General features: G+C 41.5%; 1 protein-coding gene across 1 annotated transcript in view; it reads right to left on the minus strand.

Annotated features, from left to right (window-relative positions):
• Window positions 1-4,961, minus strand: part of runx2b (RUNX family transcription factor 2b) — a 53,697-nt gene extending 48,736 nt beyond the window's left edge. The window contains exons 1-2 of the mRNA XM_037685324.1: window positions 4,956-4,961; window positions 4,609-4,732 (exon numbers count right to left, since the gene is read on the minus strand). Of these exons, the coding sequence (XP_037541252.1) occupies window positions 4,609-4,666 (58 nt within the window). The 5' untranslated portion in view covers window positions 4,667-4,732; window positions 4,956-4,961. The remainder of the gene's footprint in view (window positions 1-4,608; window positions 4,733-4,955) is intronic.
• Window positions 4,962-22,162: the final 17,201 nt, after the last annotated feature.

Here is a 22,162-nt window from a genome sequence, read left to right on the forward strand (position 1 = left end):
AATGGACAGATCATTCTGTCATAGACATGTTCTCACACACACACGCCCTGCTGTACACACACTTTACCGTGATGTTCTTACTCCACAACAAGGCCACGCCAACATATATGATTAAATATATACATTCTCTCTACATATCGTCCAACAAACAGTACGTGATGATTATTACAGTTAAAGTCATTAATGCCAAAGTCTGGAGACACATTTGAGCATTTTCTTCCTGCAGCTTCACTGACGTTTGACCCATTGATCAAAGATCGCAGTTTGCGTCTTTAAAAGGTGCGTTTTGAGTTTTTAAAGTTTGGGTCTGAGGAAAGTTTATGAAAATGAATCCTACCTGCTGTAGAACTATCTAAACAACTGTATACTTTGACCTGACTGATGTTTGGCGTGAGCGAGGCCAAGACGAAAACGGACTGTCGCCGTCTCAAATCAGCTTCAGTCTGAATGTGCTGCTCAAAGAGCTATCTACAACATGTAAGATATTTATAACCGGTCAATAAAACCCCACTTCAAATATGCAAATTATTCTTATTGAGCGATTACTTCTTTCCATTTGTTTTTCAAAATCAACCCCAAATAGTGCAATTTATCTAAATTTATACCACAACTGCTTCAAGGACAAGCCTTTTTACTATTTATTATAAAAGTACAAGAGTTTAATATGTCCAAATCGGAGGAATAGCACATTCCTTTCCAGATTAAACTAAACAAGTTGAAAAACTTGCCCTTTTCTCTCCAGCGTGGGGGCAGAACAGGTACGTCCTTGTGCGGGTGCTGCGGCCCAGTTCTCCCTCACATCGTTACAAGCTAAAACCCAAGCACGAGGCTCAACGCTCCATATTTCCTCCTGACAGAAACACGAGAGCACGTCATTCAGCTGAAAAACGCGGTTTGAGATCAGCTCTGCCCAGAGCCATCTTCTAACCCTAATAACCAAAATCCAGCACAAATAAAGAGAAAAGGAAGGCCACGACACAGAAAGAGCAAGGTGAACCGGGTCGTGTTTCGTTCGAATGAGCCAGGTCCAAGACAGACCAATTTGAGAGTGTTAGGTAGTTACTTCCTCTCTGAGGGCTTATATCGGATAACGGTAATTCTCCCAGCATGATGCTGCTGCAGTGGACGAGAGGCTGCAGGATCTTGTTAAGTGTTACAAAAGCACAGCTCTGCGTTATAAGCCTCCGTGGTTAAAGCGCTGGAGCTAAGTGACCTTGCAATAATAGAAGAATCAAAGCGTAAGTTTGGAAAGCCGTAACCACACATGAAACACTTTTAATTTAGATTTAAAACAAAAAAGAAAACTGATGTTTTTTAATTAAGTTATAAAACAGATTTAAAAAAAATGTGAGCACTTGCTTGGTTTAAAAAGTTAATGGGTAAACTGGTAGGAAAGTATATTATAATGGAGTAATTGCTCTCGCAGGGGGTGAATATTGGGATAAAGCATGAGATGAAACCCACCGCCTCGTGAATATTTACACAAAATAATCTCCAGTTGTTCTTACGGTGCTCTCGTTACAACAATTAATGTAATCTCAGTTGTTTCTTCTTGACAGAATCCAAGCCAGAAACTGTCCATGCACCAATGTTTTAGATTTAGACGGGATAACAAAGTTCAACCGCTGAGTGGTTGGATTCCAAATTACACGCAGGGGCCGTTTTCTCCTCCTTGAAGCTGTTTTTTTTTTGTTTTTTTCTTTCCAACAGTTTTTATTGGCAGACTAAAATTAAGCTCAAACTTGTGTTGTCCTTAGCAACATTCGTTACGCTCAGAAATAGTGGAAATTACAGAAAGTTCCCCAAAAAACAGCGGGAACAACTTGTGTCAGGCCATTCAAATCACAGGTTATAGTGTTCCCCTGACACTCTCTCTCATTCAGGCTGTAATAACTGCCTGCAGCTTATTTTTGGCCACAATCAGCCCACGACTGGCTGCATTACAGACGGGTTCATCTATCTTTGATTAAAGCGTGATCGCATTAACACTCAGCACCTCTCTGATTACCCACAGGACTAATATGGACCAACAGCACCAGCACTAATGGCCATTGTGACATTTGCAAACCCAATCTGCAGCGGTTCAGTCCATCAGTACGACCCTGCTGGGATTAAATAACTTGTTTGCCTCCGAGGTACAATTCGGCGACGCTAAATAGAGTTCCTTTGAGCCCGGAGTGGAGGGAAGAATCCTCGCTGCACAGTAGCAACCAGTGAAGAGCTCTGATTTTTTCCTCCCTCTGGCATTTTCAAATTACCTATTGATGAGTGGGCTTCACATCCCTCCTGAGGGCGGGGGTGAAAGGAGAGGAGGGGAGGATGTCTGGTTCACTTTTAAGATGTCTCCAAGAAGCAAGCCTGTGGTTAGATCTAAGGCAACACTTATGCAACAGAAGCTGCCTTTCTCAAATACATATACGGTTTCGCTGCAAATTATCAGCGATTTTCTTTGGGGGGAAAAGTTTTCCGCCTGGAGTCTGTAGATATTTATCCACATCGTCCTGCTTCACGTTGTTGATTTGGGCCTGTCCGTTTCCTGTCACTGCCTGCCTTTATTGAACAAGAATTGCTGCTGACTTAATTGTCTATATGCAATTAGGTTTGTAATAAAAAAAAGGCACATAAATGTTCCCCAGAGAGGCATGGTGGTTGAATGGGTGCCACATATGTTGTGCATTATTCTGCCCTCTCCATCTGATCTGCCAGCATGAGGAGATATATAAAAAATGTATTTGAAGCGATTTAATGAAAAGTGGCTGACATAAATGCCAAGGCAATTTTTAATGAGGCCACTTTTCTCAATTAGAAATATTTGCCTGTTCCCTCGAGTCCAGTTTATTGCTGGGAACGTTGAAGTGTTTGCGTGCCCAGCCCTAAATTGAAAATGTCCTTCATAAAAAATAAAAAAACCATAAATAAATGGCCAGAATTAAACAGGAGCAGAAGAGGAACTTGAAGCAAAAAGTCAATTTAAAATGTTTTTTGTTTTTTTTTGGTCTAAAAGTTAATTTAAGTGACATTCACGATGTCTGACTCAAACAAAAATATTTTGCATGACGATTTTAATGTTTGGTCTGTTCTGACACAACTTTGCACTCCACAGTCAAAAACAGAAGAAACTGGAGGTCGTGCAAATTCACGCTGCTCCGTCAAGGAGACTTTTTGTGGTCAAACTGATGGATTTACAGCCCATATGTTCACAAGCCAGGGTCACTAAGATGTAGCACATTATCAGTCAACACTGAGCGAGGATAGATCCCTCAAAGTGTCTGAACATCCGTGTAAATCTGCTCCTCTTCTCTGCCTGCCTGCCTGCCTCTCTGCTGCAGCATGCTTTTAATTTCCTGCCGCACTGCTCCTCTTCTCTTGTCCTCCCGCGATCCCGCAACCCTCGAGACTCACGAGAGGTCAGCGGGGTTAAAGCGTTAATAGGTGGTGGTGATTGTTAGGAGGTGCTCGCTCTCTCCGCAGCTTTCTGAGCGCAGCTTCTGTGCTGATGCAGGAGCCCCGGAGCAGCTGACCGTGGAGCCACTTCTTCTTCAAATATAAAACATCTTTCAAATGTTTGATTTGGACAAGAAGGATGTCGGGGAGTTTTATTAAACTGAGCCTGTCTATTTCATGTGTCGCGCAAGGAAAAGAAAATGTTTGAGTTTGAAAAACCCATCTGTTGAAACTAAAGCATCAATTACTTTGCAGCTTGCTGGAGGCTGTGTAAAGAAGCTGTCACAATAGAAAAACAAATCTAAAACGGAGGGTCTGTCGGCCTTCAAAAAATCTTTAAGTAGTTCACATTACGGCTCAGATTTATTTATTCATTACTTGTTATTCATAGTCTACGTTTAAAAGAAAAAGATAGAGGAAAGTATTTTATATTGTGCAAATAAAATTTCTCCCAGTGCAAATCCAAAAACCACCTCTCGTGTTTTCAATTATTTATGGGAAACCTACAAATCAAAATAAACTGAAATGAATCGGCACAAATCAGCTCTTTGCTCAACCTAAATTTATGTCAGCCAATTAAATGCACACTTGGCAGAGGCAGAAATTAAAATTGATTAATTAATGACAGCAGTGCGACCGAACAATTTTAGGAAGTGAATACAGATCTGTCTTGGCAAACGGATCCATACGTCTTCTGTTTTCACAACGGAGACACCAAACACACGCAGCCCAGTAATCCCCACATCTTGAGTCAATGCTCGACTGTAAACTCTCGTCTGTTGATGTCTGTCAACAAATATCGCCCCGATTTTGTTTGTGGTTCCGCAAAGGCATGGCTTTCTAAATCTTAAGAGTACATTGCACATACGTGCCATCTTACTTGTTTAGAAGTATTTATAAACATCACATAGAATAAATACTGGGCTCGTTAAGCGCAGATATTTTGTGTGATACCACCAAAAGCCTTGGTGATAGTTGGGTCTGTCTTCCACCAAAACTGCTTGGAACTACCCACAGCTGATCCTCATGCGGACCCAAATCCTTCAGTCAGTCCAAGAGCTTTGTTCATTTTGCCCAAACTGTCCATAAGCAGTCCTTTCCATGACCCAAGGCACCCCTGATCCCGACCCCTGACAATGCATCAACCAGCCAAGTGGTACTCACCCCAGAAGAAGTTCTGCTGACATGGTGTCACTGTGCTGAAAAGGCTGTTAGATGCCATAGCTGCTTCTGGTTCCAGCAAACCCAACTTTTGTTCCTCTGTGGTTTCTGTGACCCTTGACACGTCCTAAACCAAGAGCACGCAGCATGTCATGAAGAGGCAGGAAAAAAAAAAGGAAAAGCCATCCACAAGAAATGCTTTTACATATCAACTATTTCGATGACCACAAGTAACAACCAGGTTTGGTTTTATAGAGAAAAAAAAATTGCAGAGGCAAATATCGCCTTTGCGGACACATCAGATGGTGTTGGAGTTGCTTGCTTGGCCAGTGTGGTTGGAACGTACTTACTCGCTTAGCGCCGTTCCTGTGACTGGTGCTGGCCTGTGACGATTAACCATTTACACTCCAGGTCGCCCTCAAACACCAACCCCGAGCCGCACGTCTGTGGTTCTGTGGTTGTTTGGAAGGCGAGCAGAGCCCTCACACAACCCAAAAGGCACCAGCTTTAAAACTCGTCTCTTTCCTGCCCTCCATGTGCCGTCACTGGAGACCCTGGGTCACATGCCCACTAACGTCATCACGGTACTGCAGCTGAGTGGGACAGCCTACCGTTGTGGCTTTCTTCCCTCTGCCTCTCCTCAGAGTTTTCTCTCTCCTCTCTGGCTCCCCTCCTTGTCCTCTTTGAGCGTGATTTGGCAGCGTTTCCAGGCTTTCTCTCTCTCTTGGGACTGGTGCTCTGATGCTCCCACGGGACAGGAAGCTTCAGGTGGGGGGCAGCTTGTTCAACCGCCCTTACTCCTTTTGGCATATGGGGAACAGTGGTCTCTCTGCCCCGCTCTGCCTTCACTTCATCCCCCTCCCTCCTCTGCCTCTCTCTGACTGCTGCTCCTTCCCTCAACTTCTTTAGTAGGCTGCTGCGTTGCTCCTGTCTGCTTTTGAGCGGGGAGAGCTGAGCTTGGTAAGACTTGAGGGTGTGAGTGAGGAGCAAATGGCTTGCTGGCTGGTGGCGTGAGGCTGGGTGTGTGCGACTCATCAAGTGTGTGTGTTTGTATAAGCACGAGTGGCAGAAAGCTCAGGGAAAGAAAAAGAAATCTGGATGTGAGTGAGGGGAACGCAGAGGTGGTGTGACACATGGCTTATTTAGACTCTCCTCAACGCAGCATGTATTTCCTTTGTTTTGCTGTGTCCAACTTTTCTGTGACACAAACAATAGTCATGCTGTTATGTCATGCTCTAATAGTCCTGTTTGTGCATGTGCCTTACACATCCTCTGGGCTTTTATTGGTGCTTACAGGAGCAACAACAGGGGTGATTCCCGTAAGAGGCCATAGATCATGACCACCTGTCTTCAATGAGAATATCTCTTCACAGATATGCTAACAGTCACAGACACGCTATCACCAATGCAGACACCCTGCTCAAATGACGACCACCTAACCTAATGAAGCATGAAGCAGGCAGGTTGTGGCAATTGATGACTTACACTCACAAACAAATTCATGCTGCACACACGTCCACACACCTGGCCTTTTGATCGGTGATCACAGGTGTCTGTCAAGACAGATCAAAAACCCAGACGGGGTGTTGGCAATGAAGCAGAGGCATGTATGGAATGAAGAGCTCCATGAAGATTCGAAAGTGTTAAAGCATCTCATCTTCTCACCTACCTTCGGGCATGTGTGACTAAGCAGTAACGAGTAGAAAAGTGCCCAAAGTTGCTTTACTCGTGAGCTGCTTTGCCAAACAAACCTTTCTACTTTCTAATCAGCAATTAGTATAAATCTGTAAGGGTTTATGAGCTGTAAATGAAAGAGATTGTTTTTATTTATAACAATGCTATCTAAACTTACAGTAAGTAAGTAAGTAAGTAGTATCGGTAAGTACTATGTGTTGTCATCATTGTATGTTCCCATACAATGATGAAATTAGTTTGTTGCATTAACCCATCACACCTGAGATACACCCAAGTGTGTGAGAGTGCTGCCTTCTGCACCTCCCAAATCCAAGGTGGCTGCCAATCAACCACACCTGCAAGTCATCCCACTAACGAGGATCCACCACTACTTAAGGCTGCAGTCGAGCTCTACTCTCCGCTGGAGCATTGCCCATGCTAGATGGTAGTTGTGTTTCTAGCCTTTTGTGATCTTGTGTGAACCTGGCTAATATACAGTATCTTTTTGTGCTTCAGCTTACCTGTGTTCCCCCCGAGTGCCTCAGCGTCCTATCTTTCCTGGACTCCAGTGTCTACTCGCGCTCCCTACCCACTGACCACTAGCCTACTCTCTTCATGCCCCGCATTCTGGAACCTTCTTGGACTGACCTTCCAAGTTGAGTCAAGCCTGGAAACCTGTAAGACAAAAAAGAAAAACATTAAAAAAATTATCCTCCAACCTAAACACCTACCTGACCCACCTCCTTGCTCGCCAGGGTTCCAGAGGATCCTCCAGTGTCTCTTTCCACTGTAAATAATAAACACCTTTAAACTTTTACTTTTACTTCTTTACTCGTTCTTGATCTCGTACTATTTGGGTTCCTTGAGAATACGACAAGGTGGAGCAGTAGGGCAGCTATGTAAGTGCCCAGGGATTAATTAGGGATTAGGTGTCTTGCTCAAGGACACCACAACATGTGGGCATGAAGGGGAGTTGAACCGCGACTTTCTGGTCCCAAGCTGTCTGCCCCATCTTGTCCCCCTAATGTCCCAGTAGAGCAAAGGGTAAGTGTAAACATGAAGATATTATGCAATCCTAAAGCTTTTCAAATAAAAATAAAAGATGATAATTGGCATCAAAAATATATGGCATATGCACAGTATTGTACATAATTTTAATTGAATTGCTTTGGACTTATTTGTTGGACTTGTATGGTACCCTTAGTTGAGTGTTGTGGTGAATTGGTGCTATCTCAAAAAACTAAACTGAACTGTTTGAGTTTAACTTTATTATTAGGTAAACTGTCCTGAGTTGACCTCAGGGCAACCTCGGATTAAGCTGACCATATGTTACCCTGTAAATTAGCTAATTTAGTTAAACTGAACTGAATTCAATTGTCTGTCTTGGTTGGCACGCACGCCTTTGCAACATTGCATGGACATCGGGGGCAGTGCCACTGGATTGGCAAACTGTGATGGTTCCCCTCTTCAAAAACTGGGACTGAAGGGTGTGCTCCAATTATAGGAGCATCACTCTCCTCCCTGGTAAGGTCTATTCAGGGGTACCGAAGAAGCGAGTCCAATTGTTGGTTGAACCTCAGATCCAAGAGGAACAATGTGGGTTCAGTCCTGGCTGTGGAACACTGGATCAGCTCTTTACCCTCAGTAAGGTCACTGAAATGTCATGGGAGTTTGTCCATCCAGTCTACATGTGTTTTGTGGACTTGGAGAAGGTATTCGACCGTGTTCCTTGGGGTACACTGTGGGGGTGCTCCATGAGTATGGGATTAGGACCTGTTGCTAAGGGATGTTCAGTCCCTATACAAGCGGTGCGAGAGCTTGGTTCACATTGCTGGTAGTAAGTCAGACTCCTTGAGGGTGGGAGTTAGACTCCGCCGGGCTGCTCGTTGTCACCGGTTCTGTTTATAACTTTTATTGACAGAATTTCTCGGTGCAGGCAGGGGGCGGAGAGATTCCGGTTCAGTGGCCTCAGGATTCCATCTCTGCTATTTGCAGATGACGTGATACTGTTGGCGTCATTGTGCTTTGATCTTAAGCTTTTACTGGAGCAGTTCACAACCGAGTATGAAGCGGCTGGGATGTGAATAAGCACCTCCAAATCTGAGGCCATGGTCCTCAGTCAGAAAAGGGTGGACTGTTCTCTTCAGAGCGAGGGTGAGGTTCTGCCTCAAGTGGAGGAGTTCAAGTATCTCGAGGTCTTGTTCATGAGTGAGGGAAGAATGGAGTGTGAGATAGACAGATGGACTGGCACAGTGTCTACAGTATTGCGGACTCTGTGCCGGTCTGTTGTGGTGAAGAGGGAGCTGAGCTGTAAGGCAAAGCTCTCTGTTTACTGGTTGGTCTACATTCCTACCTTCACCTAGGGCCACAAACTCTGCCTAGTGACCGAAAGAATGAGACTGCGGTTGAAATGAGTTTCCTCCGCAGGGTACCTGGACTCTTCCTTAGATATAGGGTGAGAAGGGCAAAGCCTCATATTATTTTTAAAAGAGATATAAAGCATTTTTCAGAACCGGGATTTATCCACGATCTGTTTAATTTTAATTGGGAAAGCATCTGCCTTATTGCAGATGTTGAGCATGCTTGGGATTTTTATTGTGATAGTTTTTTTTTTGTTTTAATAGTTGACCGACATGCCCCCTTTAAGAAATTTAAAGTAAAAGGGCCTGATAATGCTTGGTTTAATTCCAGATTGTCAGATATTCCTCATGAGCGCAATAAGTCAGGGACCAGGGCGAGGAAAACTGGGCTGTGCTCAGACTGGCAGAACTTTAGAAGACTTTGTAATATTACAACAGTTGCAATTAGAAATGCAAAAGCTCAACGTTTTTTTTAACAAAAACTACAAAAAATCTTAATAATCCACATAAATTCTGGAATGCCATTAAATCTTTAAATGGTGATACTAACACTTTAGATCTTCCTTCGTGTATTTTAAAAGACTCAAAAGTAATCTCTGATAAACAAGAAATGCTTGAATGTTTTAATAGACATTTTATCACCTCAGCTTCTATATTTAATTATGTTAGTGCCTCTCCTGAAAACTCTTCTGTTTCTTATCTAGATACCCTATTGATGATGACACAACCCTTTAACTTCAAGCATTTTACTATAAGTGCATAATGTTATTAAACTTTTAGACCCTAAAAAATCAGCAGGTCCAGATCAATTGGAACCCTATTTCTTGAAGTTAGCTGTTGATTTTATTGCCCCACCTCTAACTTATCTTATTAATCTATCCTTGGATACTGGGTATATTCCCTTGATATGGAAGTCTGCTTATGTTACGCCATTGTTCAAAGGGGGTGACCAGGCAGAGTTAAACAATTACAGACCTATATCTAAATTGTCTGTACTGGCCAAGGTCCTGGAGTCCTTGGTCAGTGAACAACTGAAGGACTTTCTAACATTAAATGATATTCTATCACATTCTCAGTCTGGTTTTAAGAAAATGCATAGTACCACTACAGCAGCACTAAAAGTGGTTAATGATTTTATTGATCTTTTGGATAATAAGCAACACTGTGCAACCCTGTTTATCGATTTCTCCATAGCATCTTATACCGTTAATCATGAGGTTTTATTACAGAGGCTTCACACTACTGGCTTGTCAGAACAAGCTTTTCGCTGGTTTGACAACTATCTGACCAATAGATCTCAATATGTTCAAGTAGGGGTTTTAGCTTCCTCTTCTCTCTATATATTCAATGGTGTTCCTCAGGGGTCAGTGCTGAGGCCGCTTTTGTTTATTATATATATAAATAGTCTTAATGTAAATATGCCTCATGCAAAATTTCATTTTTATGCTGATGATACTGTTTTATATTGTTCTGTGTTTTACATTGTTCTGGTCTCCCACCTAACAATGCTTTTAATCAATTACAGTCAGCTTTTACCATGATATCTATGTATTTACATCCACCGGTGAGCTTTAGATACAACTGCACACAACACATTATCAAATTTAACTTTAGTTTGAACACTTTTAGACAAGGTAAGGACACGTGAAAGAAAACATTTTAAAATTAAAATATTTAACAACCAAGTCTGTCTGTAAACGCTAAACCCAGTATCAGTTTAAAGACTCGTTTCTGTTATGGCTGAACTTTTCAGAGGTTTAAAAGAAAAAGTAAATAAATCCAACAAATTTCCAGAAGTCTTTACTGGCTTTCTTATTTTTGTGCTGTGAAACATTTTTCTTGGCTCGCTGCTTTTGTAAATATTTGCTGTCTAAAACAAGAGCATGCTTCTTGAGTTGCAGCGCATGCTTCTGAAACCTCGGAGAAAGGCTTCTCAAATCCCGTAAACAGACGGAGCATCGCATGAGAAACACAATACCTGTTCCAATTTATAGGTTTTATCAATTATACCGGCTATCCAGTCGACCTTTGTGCTGAATGTAAAACTGAAGCATCCAGATGTATTTATAGTTCTGCTCCTTGGATGTGACTCGTACAAAGACTGGCTGCATTTAAGGATTAGTTTTGTACACGAGCCTGAAGTTTTCGAACAATAATATTTGAGGTCACGTCTAAACATTTTTAAGGTTACTGCAAATGGATGCCTTTCTGTCAGAAGCGTTCAGCTTTAGGACATAGTCCAGCACCGGTGTTGAGTTCCGCCGAGCCACAATAAATTACACGCAGTTTGATGGGGATGTAATTTGCACATCATGATTGAGTCTAAAACATGGAATGAAAAATAAAGCATAAATGTCAACCCACCCCCACCCTTAGATGGCAGGAAACATAACTACTTGGGTGGCACGGCGTGTCATAAACAACCTTGATGGTGAAAATCTGAACTGCACTGATGTTGTATGGTCTCAAATATCGCTGCATGAATCCGTGAGGAGCTGCACAGATTCGATCTGGACAGGAACAGGACATGTTTTTCCCTCATACAGTAATAAAGTTTAGACAAAGTCGGACAAATGTTATTTTTCTTACCCAACTTGTTGGTCAGGTCAGCGGTTCAGCCACCTTTAGAAAAACCTCGACAAACATTTCCAGCTTTGAAAGCTTCACTCCGACTGCTCTGATCGTCAACAATCAGGTCTGAACATTTATTTTGGACTAAATTTGCACACACACAAAAAAAAGGTTTTATTTCAAATGAAATCCCGGTAAAACATGTCAAACATTTTGTTTAAAAAAAAAAAAACTGTTCTGATTGAGGACATAATTTTAAACTTTTAAAACAACACAGTTAATGACTTAAACATGTCTAATTTTAAGAGGAAAAAAACGGTAAAATTAACTCTCCCAGAGAAACAATATCTCTTACAGGCCTTGAGACGGTTAGACTTAATTTTGCTGCAGAGACAATTTTCGTAATGTACTTTTCGTTGTCAAACAATACTTTTATGCGAGGCTAATATTATTAAAAGCTGCACTACTATGTGGAATATAATATTTCATTCATTACTGGGTCTCCACCGGTGGCCGTGCGCTCCTCCGGAGCTGAAGCGCTGGGCCATCCTCTGACCAAGGTCTGCCCCGAGGACTGTGGTCGGTGGCCCACCCTGCCAGACACTTTCCCTCTCCTGCCAGTCAGGACCACACACCTTCAAATGGACCCACTTTGTTATCACAAGCTCTCAGAGAAACATAATAGAGGTATCATGTGTTGGAACTGGCTTGAAATTACACGTGCTATTAGCGCAGCATGTGTGCTTCTCCTTTGTCACAGGAGATGTTCCTCGCCGACGACTGTTTTCATAGAAAATTATTTCTCGCAGCGGAGAATTTCTGGAAAAATATTAGAGGATAATGATACCTAAGATGAGTTAAAATTAACTCAAAGTGAGGCCATGAAGTGGGCTGCAGCCGTCTCCTGGTGAAAGCTAAAAATGACGTGACATAATTAGCCGAGAGCAGACGTTACACACACAGAGGCATTGCAGCTTAAAAAAAAGGAAGGGCTTATTAATAGACATTTGGCTTGTGTTGTGTACTCTCTCTGGACGGCCCGGTCAGGCAAACAGGCAGGTACAGTGATTCGCTTTAACAGGCGACATCTGTAAAACGCCAAGGTGGTTTACACTGCGGCCGAGCCTGAATTAACGTGCTTTCATTGGAAACAAACACCACTTGCAATCAGCTTCTGTTGGCCGCTCTGCCACCGGCACAAACGTAAATATCTGCTTACGGCACACTGCGAAGCAGGAGTCTGAACATCTAAATGCCACGGAAGAGCAGAAACCGAATCTATGATGCTGTGTCGCCAAGAGGATGTTGGCGTTGTGTGAATTGTTTAATAAAAGCAGATATTTTTCTTTGGGCGTCCAGCGGCGGTATCTACATCTTCCAGTGACTTCAGGCCCCTTCTTGTGGTGTCTGGACAGCTGTTTTTGGAGTCACAGCTTTGAGGGAAAATAAAGTACTAAGAGGGAAATGTTTAATATGAAATGGCGCGAGCACAACCTAAACAAGCATTAAAATAGCCCTTGGAGTTGGGATTACATAAAATTGCAAAAAGAGGAAAGTCAGATCATCGGTAGACGCTGCGATGAGGAGACTGCGGCTGACCACCGACAGACTAAGACGTTTTTTTTTTCCTCCCATTCCTCATTTTAATCAAGAGCCCGGTCCAGGATAAACAGTGCCTACCTACACTGCAGTTCAAACAGCGAGGCCCACTGAGACGCAAGCGATGATTTCTACATGTTCACTGACAAGCTGGTTTAATTTGTGTGCTAAGGAGATGGAGTTGGACTTATATATATCTTCCTTGCTTTGGCGTGCACTCCGCTCTCCTGCAAGTCCTCCTCTGGTCCTTCAATGGTCCCTGCTGTCTGGTGTATATAAGCCACGCTGTGTTGAAGGTGAGGACAGGTTTAGCTGAGATTTGAACCGAAACTTTCTCCGTATCGATGACTTGCAGAGCATGACTGAGGACCTCAGATCCACACTCAGAGAGGCTGGTACGGTAAAACCGCTCCTGCTGGAAACCCTGTCATTGTGTGGTCAGCAGCTGAGAAGTTTCACATTAGCAGCCAGGCCGAGGTCAATGAGGTCGACGCAGCCGAAGTGCCAAGTCAGCATTATAATTACACCGCACTGTAAGGCCAAGAGTCACATGACAAGATGCCGTCACTCTGGGCAAATGTCAAAAACAGAAATGACTGTTTCATGAGTAGCAGGCGCAAGAAAGAATAAATTAATTCTGCGCTGGCCGTGACTCAAATCTGGGGGTGATGAAGCCAATCACAACCTGAATGAGCTCGCTGATACGTTGCCCATTATGAGTGTCGGAGGCCCCGGTTTACTCGCTGAGGAGAACAAAGTAGGCTTGATAAAGGCAGACAGCTCACGGGAGAAACAAGCTATTATGAGGAGGATTTCTGCACTGTGTCGCTTTACAATCGACCAAACAATAGGCTCTGTTGTCCTCTGCAGCCGGTGGGTTATTTTTTGTTCTGTGGGCCTTTTGTGATGGATAATTACCCTCCTCACATGATTTCATAAAGCTGCGACTCATCTTTCAGTCCCTGTGTAACACAATAAGAAGATTTAAAAAAAAAAAAAAAAAAAAAAAAGGAGGAGAGCGTAAATCTGAATTTTTGAAGTTGTTTCAAAGTGGCGGGGTTTTCTTCAACGCTGCGTATAATTTTAGAAAGATGTACGAGGAGGACTTGAACCGGTCACGCTACAGCCTGAAGCGCAGCTACGAAGGCTTCAAGAGTTCAAGGCTGCGTTTTATCATAATAAATGCTAAAGCGCTCACATAAAAGTCCTGTCGTTCTACTCTTTTTATCGAATTGTCCTGAATCTCAAATTCAGATCAGATGGAAGAGTCACCTCTGGTTCACACTGAATTCAGGGTTGACACTTAAAAAAGCCGAAGCGGTTCGTTTTAAAGATCAGTTTTTAAAGCTGAAACACAATTCTTTGTGTTTATACGTTTATTTTAATCACACCGGCTTCTTGAAAGATTTATGCATTCTTTTCCCCATTGCTGACAATAGTGATGTCTGCAGAAACCCGATACGAACGAGCGTCTGGGCTGAGCTGTAAACAATGTTTTCCAGACCGAGCCGACTGTACGTGCACAAAGGTAACCCCGGGGCATCGTGTTGTAGATGCTTGATAAGTATGCAGTCTTTCTACCGAGTCAGCAGAGATCAATCCAGGACAAGACAGCTGAGGAATGTCTCACTTCACATAGACATTATAAGATTCTTTCATGCATTTAAAATAAGCACGCAGATGAAATTTGCTTCTAAGAAATTAGAGGCTGGCTGTGCTTGTGGGAGCAGTTTGTCCTTTTTTTATGAGAGCCAAAAACAAATGTTCAAAGTATGTTAGAAAATGCGGAACATGAAAACAAACCATGAGCATCTTTCTTAATTCAAATGGTTAAAACCGTGTTTTTAACAGTGGATCTTCCACGGCGTATTTAGATGAGTCGTTTGAACTGAACCTGATTCACTTAATTTGGTTCAGTTTAGTTTAATCCAGTTAGGTTTGATTCAGTTTGTATTAATTTCAATTGGATTTGATTTAAATTCATTAAAATCCATTCAGCTTTGAGTTTGGTCCAGTTCCATTGAATGTATTTCAGTTCAGTTTGGTTAAATCCCCATCCTGTCCAATGAGAATCAATTCAGTTCAATATTATCAAAACAAAATTTAGAACCCATTCAAGATCGACTTATTTATATTTATTCAAGTTTGCTTCAATTTAATTTTCGGTAAAATCAATTTTTTATTTATTTATTGTAGTTTATCTTCATCACTTTAATTCAGTTCAGATTTAATTACCGACAATTATTTTCAGTTCTGTTACATTTGGTTTGTAGGGAATCAAATGGATTAAGGTAAAAATCAATCAATCCATCTCTCCTTCCCTATAGTTACTTTGCACTGGTCACAGGAGAGCTGGTGCCCGTCTACATCAGTCAGTTTAGTTTAAACCAGTTCATTTCAATTTAAATACATTTTCATTTCAGTTTTGTTCAATGTGTTTTGATGAGATTGAGATTCCTTTAACAACATTTGATGTAATTCATTTAAAAATCTGTTTATTTCAGTTTTAGTACAATCAGATCAAGTCAGTACAATCCAGGGTAACTGAATTCAATTCGATTTAGTTCAATCTAATCCAGTTTGATTAAAATATAAATTAAACCAGTTCAACCAAAATGATTACTCAAGTTAATTCAACCGAGTTTTATTCAATTCAAATTATTTCAGCTCTATATAATATATTTTGGTGTGCTGATTTCCCACAGCGAGAAAAGTTGCATGGAAGGTTTGTCAGTTGTTTTACATTGGATGCACTTCCTGACACAACCTGGGCTCAAACCTGCAACCCCAAGATTACAAGACTGCAGCACTGACCACCGAGCTACTGATTTCAGCTCTATATTATTTTGTTGATTTACTTTAGTTAACTCCAGTTCATTTAAAATAATTCAATTTAAATTAGTTAGACTCATTTTAATCCGATTCAATTTAATCATATATTATGTTAAGCTGTGCACAAAAACCCCATTAATCTGTGATAGACGCTCTTCTATAATCAAATTACAAATTAAACATTTCTGCAAACTACAAGGAACACGTGAAACTAATGTAAATATTAAATTTAAGTGCAGGGTTAAAACATAACATTCTGAAATTCATTTCTGAATTTCTCGTTTCATCCCCAAAATGATTACTGCTCAGTTGCACAGAAAGTGGAAGAGAAAGTAAAAGTAAACTCTGTAAGACGATCAAAGCATTTTGACGAAAAGAAGGTGAAGTAATATCCTCATGTTAAGATTTAACAAAAGCACTCCAGGATTCTGTTTCCATAATCCAGATTTACATGAGCAGCATCTTTCAAAGCATCATGAAAAATCATTTACTAGATCTGAACATGCTGACCAGTTCGAATGCAGTTCTGTTTAACGAGGACATCGTTGTACAGTCTCACTTTCAACATAAGCTCCATATATTTTCACCCCTTTTATCCCAGCAGCTCAAAACTGCTCCAACGATATGAAAAGCCCCACAGCTGCAGCTAAATGAGCTTCTTAATATGTGTGCTTTGAAGAGCACAGTCACACATACAGTGGCCTCTCTGACACCGCTTTACAGATGGTGGTTTTAGTGAAGTGTAGCTGTGAATTACAATGAGTCCCTATTTTTTTTTTTTTTTAAACCCTCCGAACATTCCTGCAGCCTGCAAGATGAAATGCTGGAATCTGAGGCACGATGTTAATTTGAAGACAGAATGAATCTATAAATCTGACTCAGTCTCTTGCGTGGGGATATAAAGCCATGATAATTACAGGTTGACTTTGCAGACATGCAGACATCTCACATCTATTTTGCTAATAGTATAACCAGCAGGCTGCTACGTGCTCAGTCACTGTCTAGCAGTGGGGGTGAGCAGAGGTAAGCTCTAACAATGATATCATTATATCGCTTGGCTCAAGCTGCATTTGTTATGACAAGGATTTACTACCGTTTGCAAAGAATTACCTGCTTTTTGCTACAAAGGGGTTGTCTAATGAATAATTCAGAAATGGAAACCAAGAAATCAGTGAGGCAAAAAGTAGGTGTTGAGGATTTGACATGGCGGTTGCTTATTTTTTTGAACACACTGCACAGCTTTGTTTGTCCCGTGCAATCAAACAGCCTTTCCCTTTTCACGGACAGCGCGGCTATCTGACAAAGATCTGACACAGATTACATCGGATGATCTGGGAGGACAGTGCTGCATCTGGTTGTAGTTAAGCCCTTGTTTTGCTGTGGCCTTCAGATTTGGTGCCATAGGCCCAACAGCTCAAAGAAAAGGAGAGTTCATACAAACTCTAAACCAACTTGTGGTGCCTGGAAGGCTCCCCACAGAGGTCAGCTCCCGGGCTCACCGACCCAGGAGACAGTGGTTCACAACACAGCAGATTGGATCGTTCATGCAGGCCAAGCAAAAACAAAGATAAACAGTAGAGCGTCTATTTGTAGATTAAATACACCATTTGCCATGTGCGGGGACTTCACTGAGCTGGAGATGCCTACTCGCTAAAAATCTTGCATTTTCTTTCCACAAAACGTTATTTTCATACATAGATGATCTATAATGACAGGTCTATCAGCCATGCAAACCAATCAAGCTTGCTCACCGGGACAAATTTCTTTACTCAGCGTTAACAAGCTATATCCTCCAACAACAGCTCCGCCCCGGAGCGCTCAGCCTCTCTGCATTTGCACGAGTTCATCAGAGGCAGTCATATTGTTTTTGCAAGGTCAGACTTTTTCTGGGTATTTTTGAGGCCTCTTGTTTGCACACCTGGCAGAATTGTGAAAGTTTGTCTTGGGTCATGTGTGTTTACCCGCCCCGGGCCCCAGAGGTGACCCCGTCATGCCAACGACAGGGAGGCCAGCCTTTGCGTGTGGCAGCTTCCAAAGTGGCCATGCTTGGAGAGGAGCCACACTGCATGTGCTGCCTTTCAGCGATCTGGCCCCGCTTTGGCTGCTCCGGGAGCTAAAAGTGTGTGTGTGTGGGGGTCGAGGCGTAGGGAGGCGCGGGGGGACTTGTTGGCAGGGCCCTGCAATGTTTTGAGAAGCACAGACTTCTGGCAGCATCGCTCAATATGGAGAAAAATGCCTGCTGCTAATGAAAGCCAGCAGTGTCTCTCCAATTGGACTGCAACCCAAAAGGCATTATGTAACTGAGATACCGTAAACATTTCAAAAATTGTCTCTCAACAAATTATCAGTGTTTATTTTTTCCACATTATATCTGATAGTTTTGAAACGGGCCCAAGAGAGGACTAGGTTGAGTTAAAAAGCAAGAAAACCCTTGCTTTTATTTTTCTACTACCTTATCAAATACTCATTTGTCCAGAAAATTTCAACCAAGCATGGTTGCCAGGTGTTCTTCATGAAAACCCAATAAGCCATTAGAGGTATGACTGTATGGCTTTAGGTGTGCCTGCTGCTTTATTTAGAAAGTGTACATTTTAATTAAACTCTTCACCACCATGTTAAAGTGCCAGATTTTTATGCTGTAAATAAAGAAAACCATGTTTATTCATTTAAACGTTTTTATTTTGCTTTTACCGTGTACACTGCACAACTGAACAGAAAAAAAAAACCTGTTGAAAACATAAAACTTGAAACAAAGTTCCACCATCCAAGAAAGGTTTTTCTGACATTTAGATATTTTATTTATAACTTTAATGGTTTATTTTATATAGATATAATTATATATGTATAAATAAATTGGATCTTGAAATGTACTTACTGTAGCTGCATCCTAGAGCAAATGGCAAGGATCGCAGAAACGTCACTAAGCATCAAAATGATCTCATTACAAAAACATAAAAATAGAAATCACTCAGAATATGGGTACAATTATTTTCCCTTTGCATTAAAAATCCTAAGGAACACAGTGAGGGTAGTCATCGAGAAGTGGTAAAATGATGGGACGACTGTGACATTACCAAGAACTGGACTTTCCTTCAAAACTACAAAGTGAAAACTGATCAGAGAGGCTGCGGACGGAGCTGCATAAATGTTTGTCAAGTACTGGTTGTGTACTATATGTGACAACAGTCTCTTGTATTATTAATATGTCTAAACTCAAGGGTAGAGTTGCAAGATGGAGGCCTTTTTGTATAAAGGAATACATCCAGGCCTGGCAATATAGTACGAGAAATACATAATGAACCCAAACGCCTGTGGGAAAATGTGTTGTGGTCTGATGAACCCCAAGCTGAACGCTTGAGTTTCAAAAGATACACTATGTGGACAAAAGTATTTGGACAATTGTTAAATTTTGAATCCATGTATTCCAGTCAGGGTTTGGGCCAGGCCCCTGGTCTCCAGTGATGAGCAATCTTAAAACTTCAGTGGACCAAGACATTTTGGACATGTTTATGTTTTCACCTCCAGGCCAACACTTTGGGAAAAGGTCCTTCGTTATATAAAATGATCTGCTCTTCCAAGCAAAAAGCGAAGAGTATAAAATAAAGACATGATTTAAGGAATTCAGCGTGGACGAGTTTGACTTGTCCAGACAGAAGCCCAACGTCAACCCCATCAAACACCCTTGGCATGAACTGGAATAAAGACTAAACCAGACCTTCTCATCCCAAATTCGCAAATGTTCTACAGAATGAATGGGCACAAATTCCCACACATTTTAGAGTCCAAAATGTCTTGGTATGCCGCCAATCACTGGGGCATTGAAGGGTTGAGCACAAACCCTGACTGAAACACCTGAAGTCAACAGATGTGTCCATATATTGTATGATCATGTCTTCACAGGGAAACATGGGGGCAGTGTTTTACTGTGGGCTTTGTTTTCTAGAACAGGAACTTGGAGATTTAGTCAAGATGGATGGAATGATGAAAAGTCCAGAAGGCATCCTAATCAGATACCTGAACCACCACAATAGACTCCTTTCAATGCAGAGGAGCAGCAGCTTTACTCTGAGCTCCCCCGAATGATGGAGCTCCTCACCCTATCTTCAAGACGGAGCCCGGCCACCCTACAAACTTTCCATCATGATCCAGACCTCATAGGTGAGGGATGGAATGTTGATAGACCAGTAACTTGAGAGCTTTGTTCTTCGACTCAACTCTTTCTTCACCACAACCAACCAAAGCAACGTCCTCGTTACTGACGATGAAGCCCTAATCCACCAATCCATCTCCAGCTCCATCCTACCACCACTTGTGAACAAGATGCCCAGATACTTAAACTATTCCACCAGAGGAAAAGACTCCCCGCTGACTTGGGGGAGTCTTTGAAGAGAGTGGACAAAATTAATCAAGTCAAGATATGACCTGCCATTAGACTCCATCCAAAGAAGACTTGGTTGTAATTAATCTAAAGATATGTGTGGACTTACATAGCCACTGTAATAAAAGCTCATTCACTAAGACGATCAAGAATTTGCTTTATCAGAGATGTGCAAACACTTCATCTGCAATAATTAGCCAAAGTTGAAAACTGCTCTTTCACTTGTGTTTTGATAGCAATGGGGGTTTGGCCTGAGCCCAGTGCTGCGCCTACAGTATGTACTGGTCAAATATTTATCTTGTTCAGGAATACCGGACTATGCTGAGGTGGGAATAGGGTAAAATGATTTAACGGGCACACCAGACAACGTCTTGGGTGCCAAAGTTTCACAATTTTGGTGGTCTTCTCTCAGAGATCACACACCCAAAGGGTCGTTTAGGAGACCACGAGATGCCATGATTCAAGACCCTCTGAGGGGACATGAAAGTGCGAAAAGATGGAAGGGTCTGGATGGCAATTACTGCTCATCAAGGCAAATTTCAAAGGGTGACTAAACTGTTGAGAGTCTTACATATGATAGATTTACGGGTTTTCCCCCTTGATGTCCTCCCTAAACAGTCGGGGCGGGGAAGAACATTTTTATGTCTGCACACACATCATTGCTACATAATAAGCTATCCACTCTTCTTCACTGGAGACTTTTTATAAGCTTATGAAGTTAATCAAAAGTCACTTTGTAAATGTCGAGACATTCCAGTTTGTCCAGTGTACATATTTGCTGTTCTGTTGACTGAACACAAACCAGGCATAACCATTTGACCCCACTGAAACAACAACAAAAAAGAGACCTTAAAGAAAAAGATTAAAACATCTTAGACTTTATTTAGAATTCTAAATTTTCCCCTCTTTGATTTTTATGCAGTAGACCAGCATAGAAAATGTGATTTTCCAGCGTATTAAATGAAGCAGCTTTGACTCAAAATAGACCGAAGGAACATGTCGTCCCAAAAGCTGGAAGGTTTCTCCGTTTGAAGGAGTTTCTGACTTGAACGCAGCACTTCATATATCACACTTACAGTCAGCTGCCATAAAGTTAAAAATAATATTGGCCTTGTTGTATGTTTCTCCGTGTCATGAAATTTGATTAAATGTTCGAGCGTGTCTTTTTGTGTTGTCTTGTGGAAAACTGACCACAGGAATAGATATTTCCTGAAGGCACTGCTAAGATTACAGCATGAGGGGAATGAATCAATAAACCAGAGTTCTGCTTTTCCAATTTCAAATGTAGTGACACCGAGCGCTACGTTTTACAATAAAATGGGGATTCCACCATGAACAACTGTTTGTTTTAATGTTCCCAGTTAAACAAATGGAGTTTAGGGGGTCAAAGTTTGCGCACGGTTAAAAATCTTTCAAAAACCTTTTAAGATTGTTAAAAAAAACCTCGACCATGTACTAAATGTGTCTATATTCAGTATCTGGAGCCTTCAGAACACACAGTGGCAGAAATTCATTCGGTTTCTTTAAAAGCAGGCAAACAGAAAAATGCACATAACAGAGCGGGTGATATGCCCGTGTATGTGTTTGCCTGTCTGTTAGCAGAATATCTCATGAAGTAGTGGACTCTTTATCATTTCAGTTAAACTATGAAGTGCTTGAAGTGTCTTGAGAATTATACCCAGTTACTAACACGCTAAATTTTAGCTCTATATCTGTATATTTGACTGAGCAAGAGCCATTTATTTTTAGGTTAATACTGATTTTTATATATGTGAATGTTTCTGTATAGAGCCCTGAGACAACTTTATTGTGATTTGGTGCTATATAAATAAACTAAACTAAATTGAATTGAATTGATTAGCTGTGGCGGCCCTTCTCATTTATGGTGACTCAAAAAACTAATTAGTTGTAGACATTAATCCAGAGATGACTTCCTGAAAGTTTCATTGAAATCTGTTAAGTAGTTCATAAGATATTTTGCTAACAGACAGACAGAGCTGACTTGACATGTCTGAGTCATTTGTAAAAACATTAATCATGATATCTGGTGAGGCTTGGACTATAAGTTGGAGATGGCTCTCAGCGACCACACAGCATTTTTGTTCACAACTGTAAAATTGACTGAGTTATATTTCAAACCGAT

The sequence above is a fragment of the Nematolebias whitei genome, chromosome 12 (assembly GCF_014905685.2).
Source record: "Nematolebias whitei isolate Nwh7 chromosome 12, NemWhi1, whole genome shotgun sequence".
Lineage (NCBI taxonomy): Eukaryota > Metazoa > Chordata > Actinopteri > Cyprinodontiformes > Rivulidae > Nematolebias > Nematolebias whitei.